This window comes from Trachinotus anak, unplaced genomic scaffold (genome assembly GCF_046630095.1).
Source record: "Trachinotus anak isolate AG129_WGS33_773 ecotype Australia unplaced genomic scaffold, CSIRO_AGI_Tana_v1 ptg000002l, whole genome shotgun sequence".
Taxonomy (NCBI): Eukaryota; Metazoa; Chordata; class Actinopteri; order Carangiformes; family Carangidae; genus Trachinotus; species Trachinotus anak.
This window is the reverse complement of record NW_027273853.1, coordinates 12,106,756-12,122,063: the sequence shown is the minus strand read 5'-3', so window position 1 is coordinate 12,122,063 and position 15,308 is coordinate 12,106,756. Positions and strand designations below refer to the sequence as shown.

Here is a 15,308-nt window from a genome sequence, read left to right as displayed (position 1 = left end):
TTGTTTACCTTAGAAAAAGACACTTGATAAAACTTGAATCAATTTGAAAACAATTACGTTAGCAGTTTTAATCAAATCCCCGAGACTAAACAAAACATTTTTAAAGTTGGTTTCTCTTGGTGGGACTATTTCTTTACTCCATGTTGGCGAAGGATAAGCGTAAAGACCGAACTACTTTCTTAGAAACATTTTTTTTCTGATGATTTTTTTTATTTGCTTACATTTTGTCATTCGTGTATATAAGATCATATATACATGTTTCTGACTTTATTTTTTAATTTTATTTCATATAAACATACGACGACAGACTGATGACCTGTGACCTCATGACGTCAACATTTGAGTGCGCGCGCGACCGTCAAAACGTCAACAGTGGCTGTACGAAGTTTGGTTTATTTAGATTAAACTCTGTTGACTTATTTTCTCTGTTTTGGCAACATAGTTTGCTCTGTAACAAACACCTGTTGTATAAATTTGCGATGGGCTCAAAGGTGATAACTCTAGCCAAAGAGTTTTTTGATATTCTGCGGTGAGTTTTGGATGTATAATGTCACTATCTTAGCTTCTTTAGCTAACTTTAACGCGAAGTTAATGCTAAAAAGTTAATTGAGAAATAATGATTTGTACTAAACCAGTAAATACTTATCTTGCTTAGTCAATTCGTTAGATAATTTCTGCTGTGTTGCGCCACAGATCTCTTCAGGATGAGGAACACAACGATACATATACATATGAGGTAATTTCATTTTATCTTATGTAAAACTGTCGCAGTTTGGTGTATCTGTCTACAGTGATAGTGTCGATTAGAGCTGCAGTGACTACTGGACTGTTCATGTAGTCGATCTAAAGAAAGTTATTGGCTTGCTATTTTGAAAAGTTGTTTTTTATCGCAAATCTGCAAACGTGATGATTCGACATTCTCAAATGTGAGAATTGGCTGCTTTTCCTTGTCTTACATTATAGTTAATCGAATATGTTTGGTTTTGGACAAGACATTGAATGACGTTACTTTGTGCTCATGGATATTGTCCCGGAAATGTTTAACTCAGCCTAAGTTAAACATCGATTGATATTATCAATTATCTGCAGATTAATCCATTAAGAAAATAATTCTTAGTTGAGGCCCTAATGCTGATATGGTATTTGCTGAATTTCAGGAAGACATCCAAATATTAAAGATGAATGGAGACAAAATTGCTGTGGTGAATATGTTCTGTGGCAACCAGCCGGTCTTCATCTGTCAGAAAGCTGTGAGTAATGTAAATGCTGTGACTCTTTAAACATATGCTGGGTGTTTGCAAGCCCTTAACAACTATTACACTGTAATATGTTAACTAAATAAATGAACATGAACATCATCTTGTATTTTTGGAGTTTATGGTTTCTTGGCACATGGTTTTTCTAATACATCACCAGTTGCTTAGGATCTTTTGACATGCTAATGTTAGTATGGGATGGGGCCCATTCTGCTCAATAGCTTAAATAGGATCATTACACTTGACTAGCCCTGCATTTCAGTTCAGTTCTCATTGTTCTGTATTACAATCCATGCACCATTGTAAAAGAAATAGATATAACTCTAAGTACCTGCAGGTGTCTTTTTTTCCATACAACCTTTTTCAATCCTGTCACTAAGGCTCCCCATTGGGCTACGTTTTTATTTCTGGATTTCACAAGGTTCCAAAGATAAACGAACCTGATGGTCAACAAATATCCGAGTATTCAAACTGCGCTGGTGATGATGCTGTTGACGATGATGCCAATGTACTCCAAACAGAGCTGGGACCACAGCCGCTTACAATCATGAAAGCAAGGTAATCAATGCTAAGAAGCTCAGTTTTTTTATCCAAATGAAGCAAGTGCTAGTAGGCTGATAAAACCAGGGTAACTAACATAATGTAGCTGACATCAAAATGTAGCATTTTCTTTCTCTTTCCATAGGCAGTTGCTGTCTTGGTACACATTATCTCAAAATGCTAATGTGTCAGCTGTGGACAACAACGCTGCCTTACACCCTCTGTGGGTGCGATGTGACATGTCTGATCCCGCTAGAACAACCTGGTTTGGGGCTGAAACAGTCTGCGTGGGCAATAAAGTATCTGGTGTGAAATTATACTCCGTTACCTGCAAAGGTATAGCTCAAATGCTCTGCACCTCTTTGAATAACCCACTCTTGAAACATTGGATATCACATATATTTATTTTAATTAATTCTTGTATGATTTTTAAGTTTCTGACATTTTGCTCTGTTCCACCTTGAATGTTGCTAGGTTCAACAGTGGACAAAAGATCTCTCTTAACCTTAGATGAGCTCAAACAAGAGCACAAGAAAAGGCATCACCCATCCTCGGTAAACGAGTGTGCATCCTATCTTTTAAGTCAGTGTGAATGAATATTCCTTCACTGACCATCTGTCTGTGCTTCCAGATGGTGATTAAAGGCAGTGCCAGGTTCAACTTATTTGGCTCCACTGTCGTTGAAAACACCATGATTGAGTCACTGAGTTGTGTGACAGTGGATTTCAAATGGAGTCATGTAGAGAGTATCCTTGAGACCCCACCCCTGTCTTCTACAGCTACACTGGTAAGCTGCAATTATAGTTAAAATATACTCCTCTTTGACCATAAAACACTTTTTATATGTCTAAAGTGAATTTTTAATCATATTTCAAAAAAAGTTTAAAAAGATAATATGTAGTGGTACATGTTGAGACATCACAGTGTAGTTATTCAGCAAGAGAATTTAAGCTTTATCATTCTGCCCAAACCATGATTTTTGCTGTGTTTCTATTTGTTCACATGCAGAATATCAAAGTTGCCAGCGGAGATATGAGAAGCCCAATGTTCGAGATGTACAGGGAGCTAGAGTTTCTTCAGGTTTGTGTCCCACAGGAATCTTAAATGAAGTATCGACACACAAATAAACAAGTCAATATATCAGATTTCTGTTGTTTCAGACTCTTGCTGATGGTTTGAGAACTGGTGAGACTGAATGGATGGAACCTTTGGATAACACGCCAGCTGTAAATCTTACCAAGGCCTACCTAGAAGGTTTCTGTGTTGTTTAATAAGTGCATTTTTTCTATGACTTACCACTAATAGTTAATTTGGATGATTATTCTTTTCTTTTCTCATCTTTCTTCCAGAGCTTCAGAACACTGTGAAGACACTACAGGATCAGGCTGCAAAAACAGCCGAGGTATGATAGTGTTAAATGCAAGGGATGATGCAAGAGATACATGTGGTATCTTCCCACTTTCATCTCCCCATCTTTTCTTAAAGAGCACAAGACTGAAGTCTGATACAGACACTCCTATTTTCAACTCTCTCTTGGAACGTGGTGATTTGGATTTTGTGGAACAGTTGTGGGTTCGCATGAGAAAGAGTGAGTCCTTTTCTTGATCAAACTTTCATTTGAAGTAACATAATCAGGCAGTGACAGTCATTTTCTTGCATTTTTCTACATCACAGGTGTGACTTCATATCAAGACATTGGAGACTGTCTGAAATTGGTCATCGACGCTCTGAGATATGGAGACATCAAACCCTGGGTAAGGAAAGACACAGCTTCTGGAAACAGTTGATCACTGAGAACAGACTGAGGGTTGTTGTGTGTGAAGATTTTTTTTTTTTCTTTTTGTGACACTTTCCCCAGATTCACAGAGACAGCAGTAGCTCCCTCAGCAAGCTCATCCTGCAGTCCTATCACCAGCAGATCGATCACGTGTCTCTCACAGGTGTCACCCCTGTCCACATGCTGCTAGAGATGGGTCTGGACAAGATGAGAAAGGATTACATTAACTACCTCATCGGTAACCTCTAATTTATCATTCTGAATCTCTGAACTCTTTTTTATTTCGTTTTTAGAGGAATAATTACTGCACTGCATTTTAATCAATAAGCACAATTTTTGCTTTGACATTTAACCATTTGTTTATTTTTTTCTCAGGTGAAGAATTAACAACTCTAAACCACTTGGTAAGCTTAAGACTATTTTGCTGACCACTATTTTGAAAAGACTCTTAATAGAATATTGAGTTTGAGTATTTTATTCCTCAGTGTTACTACCTGAGCACAGAGGTTGATCTACAGGAGCAAGTGATCCGACTCAGAAAACTGCACCATCTACTGGAAATAATTGTGACTTGCAGCACCTTCCTGGCTTTGCCCTACGACCGGCTGTTCCTTCTCACACAGTGAATAAAGTTGCCTTTTTTCCTGTGATATATGAACGTGCAAATTTTATGTTTCTATTGATCATGTCAAAATAGACAACTGAATCTCTTTTCCTTTCATTTGTCATAGATCATGTTTGCAGCACTACAAAACATACCCATATGATGAAGAACATGAATTCAAACTCCAAATCAAACCAGCCCTGATCAGCAATTTCTACCAGAAGTAAGGCATACAACCATTTGTATACAAATTGCTGCATTTTGTCCAAAGAAAATTGTAAATGAAATTGTGATATTTGTCTCCTCAATCATGTTTTAACACAAACTAGTGATTTATTTCATCTACTGAAGTGTCAAAAAAGTGAAACAGAAAGAAGGATTTCTGTGATTGGATTTCACCTCCCCACTCAAATTTGATTTTGAATTACAACCACTGTTATTCATTATTTACAAGCAAGTCCATGGTATTCAGATGTGTTCATGAGATTGGTTGTGCTCAGTCAGGAGCACATCTCCTTTCACACTGTTTTCTAATGTGGCCACATGTCTCTGCCTGCATCCAAATACAGCATTAGTGATTCAAACCCACTATGTCCTCAGTGTTTGTTTGTTTTTTTGATGCATTCAGAATGTATCTTGAATTTAGAGGTGCCTTCTTGTGATCAGATCACCTAATGTGCATTTTAAGCCAGCTAAAAAAATGTAACATGGGCCTTTGTCTCATTCATACTGTTCCAGAGAGCAGCCACTTTTGTGGGGAGTCGAGGTGTCCAGTGGCCACGGTCCCCGTGAGGTCAGGACATCCTTACAGCTCAGTGACAGACCACTGGTTGATCATGTCATCTTTGAAGCAGGTGATATTATGCACTGCACCAAATATGCATACCATATATTTCCAAGTAGTAACAGCCCCATTAAAGCACAACTTGATTTTGTTTTTGTTCTGTCTTTAGATTACTCAAACGAAACAGTGAATGGAGACAGTGAGGACCCTGCCTTCTTCTCCACCATGGTGTGCTGCAGTCTTGTCAACTTTGCATGAATTTACACAGAGCACAACTGAACTGAACAAAAAAGGAGGTGTTTATTTTCATATTTGATATTGCATTAGCAGTTAACATGTTTTGAAATACCAGATAGACTTGTACTGTATCACATAACCTACAGAGAGCACCACAGGGTTTTCTGTTAATATACTGTAGTTTTGTTAAATGTTTTTCATGACCAACTTTCAGCTCTTTGTATATATGTTCTGTGACCCTATCAGGGGTTCTCTAAGCATATCTTTATTATCATATTATGTTATATTGCTGACTTTTTGTATTCAATAGAGCAGATGACAGACATGCTTATTACTTATTATAACTCGCAGTTTTAACCAAATGAAAACACAAAATCCAGTAGATCATAAGGTCTGTTTGCAATGGTAATATTCCACAGCAATATTTTAATAAGAAAATCCAACTTGTTGCAGGGCTATCCACACTGTTTGAGTGTATGGTACTAAATTCATGATTAGAGGCTCAACCAATGGTTTTACAGCAAACACTGTATGCACGTCAAATTAATGAAGTCAGTAATTCTTTTGAAATTCAAATTCAAATGATGTATTTATGTTCACACACGATCCATTAAAGAAATGATAACACTTACAATATGAGTGTTTATGTACTTGTGTGTCAATGTGTGTTGGTGTTATTGTAAACATGCACACTTTCTAGTTCCGTCTCCGAAGCAGGAACATAAGGAAGATGGCACTGAGCAAAATAGAGAGTGTGCACACAGTGGGAACAACGATCTCAGTTACCATCTCCATGTGGCTGGTCAAAGGGTCTGCAAAGCACACACACACACACACACACACACACATTAACAACTCGCTATAGCATTGTTGCATAGTTCAGACAGTGCTTATGAAGCGAGTAATGATGCTCAAGCACAGCACTCAAAGGGTTAATATTTTTTTTCCCTAAATCAAATCATCTTTTATCTGCTTTATAGTGAACATGAGTGATTCCTTACCATGTATAAGTCTTAGAATATTGGCAGCAGTACTCCGCTGTTCCTCTAATAGAAAGAGAGAAATGACTCAGAGTTGATTAACAGCACTTTAACCCTTTGAGAACTGCATGCAGCTACTGGGGGATGTTTCAGAAAGCAGCATTAGTGCCACAGCTAGATAACTTAAGTAATCTAATCTGAAATGTTACTTATTATTAGCGGTCATGAGTCCAAAACCTCATGTTGAAGTTTTGTTCCATAAATTCAATTCAGATTTATCACAGTTTCACTGGTATCTGATAAAATGTTATCTTAAATATCTTAAATTTACAGTTCTGCTTCATGAAACACCCTGTGAGCAGAAGTCCACTGATAAGCATCATGTTTACTGAGTTTTTGTGAAAGCTGCTGCGAAATCAAAAGGGCCATTCTTGGTTGCAAATTAGATTCAAGCACACTAGTAAAACTTCAGCTAAATGAAGACGTAGTTGCACACTGTTGAGAAGGAGCATGAGCTCATTTCAAATGCATGTATTAGTGTTGAACTGCAGACGCCGAAACTCTGTTAGTCATGTTTAAAAACCACACCATCACAAAGCAACACAAATAAGAAATTACAATAAAGGAAGACATATACCATAAAGTTCTAAACTTCATCATGCACTGGCCAAACCTTTGGCATTTCTGCATGTTCCTTGGATTTTCTTCTAGCTGGAGGGGCAAACAAAGAAGATATCTTAGGTATACTGGAGGAGATTTTGTTCATTTTGGGGTTTTTTTCCCCAAGTGTTCTTATTTAACTAAGAATTTGTGTTTTCTGAGGTGCTTCAAGAACAGCGACACATATTCATGTCAAATCATTGTTATCGATTTACTGCAGTAAATTCTGCTGGCAGGTTTTTGATATTTAGGGCAGAATCTTTATTTGTTTACCCCAGCTAGTTGGTCACCTCTGATCTCTGATAAACAAAGTCAGGGATGTTAGAGATGAACTAACCTGCGGCAAGTAGCTGGTTGCTAGAAGAACAGGTCTCAATCGCCTTCCTCCTCCAGTTCTCAACCTGTGAGGGGTTACAGTGCAATTTCATCATCATTGACTTAAGATTGTGACATAGAAGATTATTAACCAATGAATCTAAATATCTTAAGAAATTAGGTTTTCTGAATCTGGAATGTTGTGTGTAAAAATCCTCCAGAAGGAGAAGGATTACATGTATGTCTTTGCAGTGACCGCCCCATTTCTCTCACCTCTCTCTGATTGGGAAATCCATTGGAGGCGATGATGCGTTTGTAAAACTGAACAGAAGCTTTGGGATAGCGAGGCTTGTTTTTATTCCTGAAGTCCACATAGTACAAGCCAAACCTCTCAGAGTAGCCTTCATCCCACTCAAACTTGTCCAGCAGGGACCATGCGGTGTAGCCCTTCACATTGACTCCATCTTTGATGGCTGCATGACACCACAGGGAACACAGAGGTTGGATTAGACTTTAAATGAATTATCTCCTAATTACCAGGCCAAAGTATACACTTTCTTTTGATGTTGTTGTACAACATGAATAAGCTGTTTCACCTTTTAGCATCTCGTTGATGTAGTCTTTATAATATAGTATCCTCCAGTCGTCACACAGCTCTGTACACAACATCTTCTCAGAGACTCCATTCTCAGTCACATAAATCATTGGGTTTCCATACTGAGTCTGAATAGGGAATAAATCAGAATGATGCACAGTAAATTACATTTATGTACTTTAACTACGGTTGCTGTGTGCCACGATCATCTTAGGTACAGAACAAACGTCAACAAGCCTTCTGTGCATCCTTTACTATACACTATACACCAGGAGTCACCTTGACAAAATTGAGCAGACGTCTGAAACCCCAGGGCACAGAGTAGAGCCACTCTGATCCGGGGTCAGGCCATCGTGGGTCAACTAGCTCGGCCAGGTCACGGTCAGCAAAGTAGCTGCTGCTACTGCGGCCTGATGGGTTGTTCTTCTGGGTGATGTAGCGGGTGGTGAAATGCCCAATGCCGAGGAAGTCACAGGTCCCCTTGATGTAGCTCTTCTCTTGGGGGGAAAATGTGGGCAGTCGAGATGTCCCGAGGCCCTGCTGGACACTCTTCCTCCCTGCATACACAGTCACAAGAAGCTATAGTTAATTCCACAATGACTCAGAATACTTTACGATTTACTGCTCGCAATCTAGCTTACCAATGAAGTCCTTCATTACTTGAGGGTAGTCTCCATGAAAGACGGGTGTGGCAAACCAGCCCAGGTAGAACTGAACATATCTCTCTGCTGCTTCAATGTCTTTCTGGTTGCTGATGTCCACTGGCTCTCCCCAGTCACCAGACAGAGAGATACCAACCAGACCTGCAAACGTGAACAGCAGCTCTCAACCCTCAACCAGACAGTACCGTTGAGAAGCAAATACTCACTTAAGTCAGTGTGGTACTTTTAAAGCTGCTATCTTCTTTACCTTTTTGTTTTGCCCTCCATTGTGTGTCGTAAGTGTGCCAAACTTTAGCATGTGCCTGTGAAAAAGATATTTATATTTCACTTTAAAGTAGGCATGGGTTGCTAAGTGCTTTCTATACTTTAATTGAATACATCTGCATTCTCATACCTTGATTATGTGGTGGGCGGCTCTGTATGCTCCTGTTCCTCTCAGCCTCAGTCCGGGAGCATGCTCACCTGTCTCATAGCCTTCAACTGCTACAGACTGTGGTTGAGAAGAGTATTTGTGCAATAACAATGCATTCATTACCAGGTACATATATGTCTACCCAAGTTCTATGATTTAAAAAAAAGGGAAATTCATATGTTACAAGGTGGGTGTTTATTTTGAACCTACCCATGGATTGTTGAACGTGATCCAATACTTGACTCGATTACCAAATCTTTCAAAGCACAGGTTGGCAAATTCATTGAAATGGTTGACCATGCTTATGTTCTGCCATCCGCCATATTTTTCTTGTAAAACCTAGACAAGCAGAGAGTTAAATAACTCAGTTGGGAAGTGTGGTGCTGTAATGCAAAAATACTGCAGTTAAATTTGGGAATCATCAGTATTTTTGGACCGACCTGAGGAAGATCCCAGTGATACAGAGTGACGATGGGCGTGATCTTATTCTCCAGCAGGTGGTCAATCAGCTCATTGTAATACTGTATTCCTTTTTCATTTATATGGTCAGCTAAAAATGGTGATAGAATGTAGATAAATGTTCAGATTTAGCAGTTAGCAAATAGAAAAGTTTCAAAAGGGCTTCAGTCAAAAGAAGTTACTCACACTTTATGCCAGTGGGGATGAGTCTAGGCCAGGAGATGGAGAAGCGATAGTGGTTGAGCTTCAGCTCCTTCATCAAAGAAACATCATCCTGTGCAACACACACACAATGGAGTGAAATATTTAGATTTCCTTTTGTCCCTTGCTGTTTTCTCCATATCTCTCAGACACACCACACCTGATCAAACCACCTTGGCTCTGTAGTAGCCCTCACAGGAGATATCCCCAGTGTCATTTTGGTGTATTTTGCCCTTCTTATGGCTGAACACGTCCCAGATGCTCAGTCCTTTTCCATCTTTGTCCCAGGCTCCTTCTGTTTGATAGGCTGAACTGCCGGCACCCCATGAAAATCCTAATAAAAACAACATTGGCAACCATTCAACTCTGACCAGCTTCTAATAATGATAATTCAAATGTGCAGCATCTACCCCACTGCAGAAAACAACAAGTTGCATGTACCAGCTGGAAAAGTGCCATAATAGAAGGAGCCGTGGTCGTTCTTTGTCCAGTCGAAGTCCTCAGCCGCAGACAGACACAGCACCAACATAAACACATGGCACACATTGAATGCACAGCAGGGCTTCATGGTACTCCTGAACCTTCAGCACAGTCACTGTCTGGTTCTGCTCCAGTCCCTCAGTGACGTCTGTACACAGACAAGAGCCATTTAGCATCATCACTTAGACACAACAATACGACTGATCTGGAGCAAACAGGTTGTTATAAGCAGAACACGAGTCCTCACATGCTTACAACCCTCTTTTCTGAAAATGATCTAAATTAGTACCAGAAAAAAATCTTAATACAATCGCAGTCTGGAAGCATCCAGTGTGATGCACTATGGGGGTCCCACATCCCTAATGCAGAGCCAAATACCCCTATTCAAACTCAATGGAGTGTAAGCTCATCTTGCTGAGGCAGACAGATCCCATACAAACTATGGTTTCACCTCTGTAAGCAAAGTTGATGTTAGAGAGGTTGATATATTTATGGTGCACAATCACATGACAATGGATGAACCTTTCCACACAAATGGGCTAAATGTGAACTGGAATGCATTATAATCAATTTATTTGACTAGGAAACGTAATGCTATTTGTTGCATTGACATGGTTGATGTCCACATTTAAATGCTCACAATAAGAGTAAACAGAATTCGCAAATAATTTGCAAATAATGTCCATTCCAGATTTCCAGGAGCATCACATTGCATCTCAGTCTAATTGCCTCATTAGCCTGGAATGGTTGTGATGCATACAATTTATCGCATCATGCAAAACTGAAGACACTGCACTATGTTTACTTTTTAAATCAGAAATATGGTAAAAGCTTAGACATATGACCGACAAAAATCTAATGTGCCTGAAATTGTGAATACTAATTGTGGTATAAATCCCTGTTCACGTTTACTATTGCACGCCCCTCCCCCATATATATGATTTCTTTACATTTGCATTTTTTTCAGTATTATTTCTCTTGCAAATATTTTTCACTAGTGGAAAAATCCAAAACCATCACTCCATCAAATTTGGTTCCCAATTGCAAATGTACAGAATAAGATGACCAACTTGCAGCATACCTCATGAAGAATTCATTTGCAGCAGGTGTGTGTTGAGCACAAGTCCTTGGGTGAATGCGAGCTCTCCTGGCACAGCAGACCATGTAGAAAGCTGTATATATCTATTGATGGAATCTCTATTGTATGTTGCCTGTTGGAGCACCACCCTTCTCCAGAGCTGTCCCTGCTGTCAGTGTGAAAGCTGGCCTCATTGTAAAGCTCGCTGTATTGTTTTAGATGTTTAGAAAATGCTGAATGGTTTGCGGGTGGAAAGTGTTTGCACTGCATTACCCATTCGCCTGGGTCAGGTCAGGACAATTTAACATTGGTATTACCTTAATTGAGAAACAAGATTTATCCTCTTATGGCCTGTAAACACTCATTACACCTGAAGAAACATGGCTGTATGTTGGGAAGCATGTGTAAGTCATAAGTATGGTGTGCAAGCAATCTCTGTTTCATCCAAAAGGTGTGGTTAGGACCATCTTGTTATTGGTTCTTGTCCTCTTGAAGAAAGGAAGTAAAAACACAAAGAGAAATAAAACATTGCCATTGTTCCCTGATCGTCTCCTGAGTAGTTTAGTTATCGTAGGTAGTACAGACACTGCTGAGTCTTTTTAACAATCACATCTGTATTTTCACTAAATCTGAATTTGTCATCAAAGACAGTTACGTTAAGTATTTGTAGGCCTGGATTATTTCAACATGACATGACATGAACAACTGTTGGCAGATTGTCTGTTTTGGTGAGATTATTATTTCTTTCATTCTGGATACATTAAAATCCAAAAAAGACCTGTCACACCAGTCCACAAATTATTACAGCATGGGTTCATGCGATTGTTGTGACTGACTGAGAAGAGAAATAATTACATTGTGATAATTAATCTGTTAGCATTGGATTAAAGACTGAGGAGGAGTCAACAAAAAGTAACCTTGCATACGTGTATGTTCATATGTAAAAGTCAAAATAAATACATTTGCATTGGTAACATCTCTCCCAGGTTTACACACAAACTGCCGCGGATCAAGAGCTGATCGAGTTACATTCACAATTTCTGATTTAACTTTTCCTACAGAGTTGTCATTACTAAAGATGTGAATGGTATAGTTCATGAATCACAGGGTTTTAGGCCAAATGGTCTCTGAACTGGAATGTTGTTAGAATTCTTCCAGAGATCAGGAACAACCCTGGAGTCTAGGAAGCGCTGTAATAACCTAAAATGCATCACTCAGTTCATTTGCACAGTATGTTAATGTCCTTCCACATATTTCATCTGGTCCTGTAGCTTTATTAACTTTTTGATCCCTTTAAAATGTTTGTCAAAACTTAACCTATTTTATTTCTTCAAGTTTTGTACAAAAGAAAATACTTTTTTTCTTTTTAAGATACTCTTTTGTTACCTTTGTTATTCAGGAAAATTGTAACCTTTTTGGGGGGGGTATCTCTTTATCCACACATAAATGTACATTGTAAAAGTCAGGTGAAGTCAGGTGGACCCTATGCAAAACATTTTATTTTGTGCTTACAATTATCAGTTCTTACACAGTGCATACACACTATTTTCTTATATGGCCCAGCCATACATTTTCATACTGTCAGACACATCTCAACATCTGATTCTCAAGTGAACTGCTGCTCAGTTTCTTATCTTCAAAATGCACAATATATCTAGTGAGCTAGAAGCACCTAATAACACTGTCTTACTGCATTTCAGTGAGACATTTCTCACAAAGTTTGACACACAAATTCTAACATAGTTTGAAATCCTGATGACATGCCTTAAATTAGGCAAAGGGGAGGATACTGTTAGCACCACACATCATTACACTATAACTGCTACTCACTCCATCTAAATAAATTAAACTTCATAACTGATAGTACAAAACAGGTGAAGAAATAAACAGCTGTCCGTTTACATGTGGTTCTTCTTCAGTGGTGCAAACATCGAAGCCCCATGAAACACTGAGAATCTCAGTAATCATCTTCCTCCTCATCCTCTTCAGGCACAAATCCAAGCTCATTGTCATCTTCTTCATCATCATCATCGTCGTCGTCTTCATCTTCCTCATCATCATCATCTTCCTCCTCCTCCTCCTCCTCCTCCTCCATATCATAGTCTACAGCGGCATTCAGTAGCAGTTTGGTTTGATTGATCTCACTCTCATCATCAAGGTTAATATGAACCTGAAACAATGAAATTAAATAATAAACATATACCTCTTGAACACTTTTAAATTAAATCTTAGTAAACAAAGAATAAGTATGTAAGACAGAACTTTAAAAGCACTTATGAGGATGGGAGACCACCTTCATAAAATATTAGTTATGGTTACAATAAAAATAACCTAACTCTGCAACATTTCTGCTTGATAATCATCATCATTACTTGGCTGCATAAATCTTAGTTGCACAGTATGTAAACTGTAGTTTTAAAGTAATGAGATTACTGAAACACACATAAACATGTAAATTGATTTCCTGTCTTAACCTTATTAGTCTGGATGACCTGGTTTTTCAGTGGATGTAAGTATAATCAGTGAGGTTATCCAGACTTGCAAACATCCCCAGCAAGACAGTAACAAATGCAGTGTAGTGGCAGTGCAAACATCTTTATAGTAATTTATTATTTGAAAATGTAGAAGTTTAACAAACAAACTTCTGTGTGAAATAATGAACAAAACACAAGCAAAGCTATTGTTGAGAATATCTTGACGTGCCAGAGTGTGAGCTACGAGCATTTATAAAGGTTGTTCCCTGATGTTCTCTCTAGTATTGTCATTTACCTCAGTTTCTGGGGATAGGCGTTGAGAGGCTCCCTCTTCTGTTTGAGCATTGATGATAGATTTCAAGGCCCCTTCTTCAAACTGAAACCCAAAGTGAACACAGAATATATAAACCACAGTAATCACAAACATGCACAAAAACACCAACACAGTCCTATTCTGAACTCTCATTCACCTTCAACCTGTTCAGCTGGTCTTGTAGCATCACTTTGATTTTGAGGAGAGTCTCCTCTTCCTTCTTCAGCTCCTGCAGACGGCTGTGCATCTTTCCTGGTGCAGCTGCAGTCAGACCATTCCTCAGCACTGAAACGGTATCAGCAGTGGGAGATACAGTATTATGTCAAATTTTAGTTAGACTTTGTTTCCCCAATAAACTACACTGCAACGTTTTTATATTTATGTGAACATATATAACAAGGCAGCAAATCTGTTTGTCAGTGGCTACAAGCCACTATAATTATTTGAAAGTACATTAGTGAATTTTGTCAGAACAGGTCAGCGTTAAATCTTCATAGCACTACTGCGTCGATGATAAAAAAAAATGGTAAACAGACTGTGTTGTTACTGCTAGCTAGATGCTATGGAAAAAACAATTTTAAACAATTTAGTTCCACAAATGCAACAGTAAAACCCAGTTACCTGTCTTAGGAAATCCTGCCTACTGCTCCATATCGACGTCGAAAGCGGTAATACACAAGATAATGCGCTTCCGACAGCTTTTATTTTGGGCTTAGCTGTTGTGCTACAGTTTCAGCTAAAAGCTAAAGTTTGGTTCCTGTGCTTATGCGGTCATATCCGGTGAGTTAGTGTGTCTGCTATGGTGTCGGAAATGTTAAACTTTGCTCCCGGGAATAAACGACGTGTGAAATAGGACTGTCAGAGGTTTACTAGCCACAGTAACTCACTTGATGAACAACCATAAATGGCAACGTCTTACTGTGAAAGTTATTTGCTCTTTAAAGTTCCCAAAGTTTTAAGAAAACTGCCACAAAAGCAATTAGAGGGAAATGGCTTTAGAAATCGCAGAATAAATATTTATCTTACTTTTGTTTCATAGACCATTGTTTTAGGTAATTGCAGTAGATTTATTCAACAATAAATCGCACCTCTATGCTTTTTTCATCAGAAATAGGATTTAACGAGAAGTACGTAAAGGCAGCATTAACATTAGACGACCTTTGAGTCTGGCGACATCATGTGGTTAAACGGCGGTAATTGCTCTCTTGCTTTTCGGGGTTTAAATTAGACTGTTTCATCATTTCACCAAAATTGGGTTTTTGACGGTAAGAAAACCTGAGAGTCTTTATAATGTACATCAGTTTACTTAAATGATTAAATTAAAACACGTTAACAAACCTCGTCAGTTTTTTGATAGGACTATGGTACCCTGTAGTCAGCAGTTTGACCAGGTAGGCAGGAGTTCGCTCACAGGTAATAAACGCCAAGGAATGCTCCTCTACTCGGTTATCAATGGCCGTCCTCCTTTCCAAAGAAAGTTT

At 38.7% G+C, this 15,308-nt stretch overlaps 3 protein-coding genes across 6 annotated transcripts; 1 reads left to right on the top strand and 2 right to left on the bottom strand.

Annotated features, from left to right (window-relative positions):
* Positions 1-329: 329 nt before the first annotated feature.
* On the top strand, positions 330-5,848 carry zwilch (zwilch kinetochore protein). Its single transcript, XM_071498018.1, has 18 exons — positions 330-529; positions 694-736; positions 1,158-1,250; positions 1,678-1,814; positions 1,942-2,132; positions 2,271-2,350; positions 2,428-2,583; positions 2,805-2,876; positions 2,957-3,050; positions 3,146-3,198; positions 3,282-3,384; positions 3,471-3,550; positions 3,655-3,811; positions 3,949-3,977; positions 4,059-4,195; positions 4,305-4,400; positions 4,916-5,031; positions 5,131-5,848. Exons 1-18 carry the CDS (start codon positions 480-482, stop codon positions 5,217-5,219), a joined length of 1,776 nt encoding a protein of 591 aa, XP_071354119.1. The 5' UTR covers positions 330-479; the 3' UTR covers positions 5,220-5,848.
* On the bottom strand, positions 5,243-11,161 carry lctlb (lactase-like b). 4 transcript variants are annotated; one of them, XR_011693634.1, is made up of 16 exons: positions 11,044-11,161; positions 9,924-10,110; positions 9,656-9,816; positions 9,468-9,555; positions 9,263-9,372; positions 9,033-9,161; positions 8,805-8,900; positions 8,658-8,712; positions 8,390-8,551; positions 8,028-8,305; positions 7,750-7,876; positions 7,427-7,626; positions 7,176-7,239; positions 6,816-6,889; positions 6,200-6,244; positions 5,243-6,010 (listed from the first exon to the last, which is right to left on the bottom strand). XR_011693634.1 is itself a non-coding variant. In XM_071498032.1 (15 exons), exons 2-15 carry the CDS (start codon positions 10,048-10,050, stop codon positions 5,895-5,897), a joined length of 1,758 nt encoding a protein of 585 aa, XP_071354133.1. In that variant the 5' UTR covers positions 10,051-10,110; positions 11,044-11,161; the 3' UTR covers positions 5,243-5,894. The 4 variants fall into 4 exon arrangements, 3 of the variants coding, with proteins under 3 accessions (XP_071354133.1, XP_071354139.1, XP_071354153.1); XM_071498032.1 differs by lacking the exon at positions 6,816-6,889; XM_071498052.1 differs by lacking the exon at positions 6,200-6,244 and having other exon boundaries at positions 5,870-6,010.
* A 1,358-nt stretch (positions 11,162-12,519) lies between these two features.
* snapc5 (small nuclear RNA activating complex, polypeptide 5) lies at positions 12,520-14,592 on the bottom strand. Its single transcript, XM_071498103.1, has 4 exons — positions 14,449-14,592; positions 13,985-14,112; positions 13,810-13,890; positions 12,520-13,210 (listed from the first exon to the last, which is right to left on the bottom strand). Exons 2-4 carry the CDS (start codon positions 14,072-14,074, stop codon positions 12,998-13,000), a joined length of 384 nt encoding a protein of 127 aa, XP_071354204.1. The 5' UTR covers positions 14,075-14,112; positions 14,449-14,592; the 3' UTR covers positions 12,520-12,997.
* Positions 14,593-15,308: the final 716 nt, after the last annotated feature.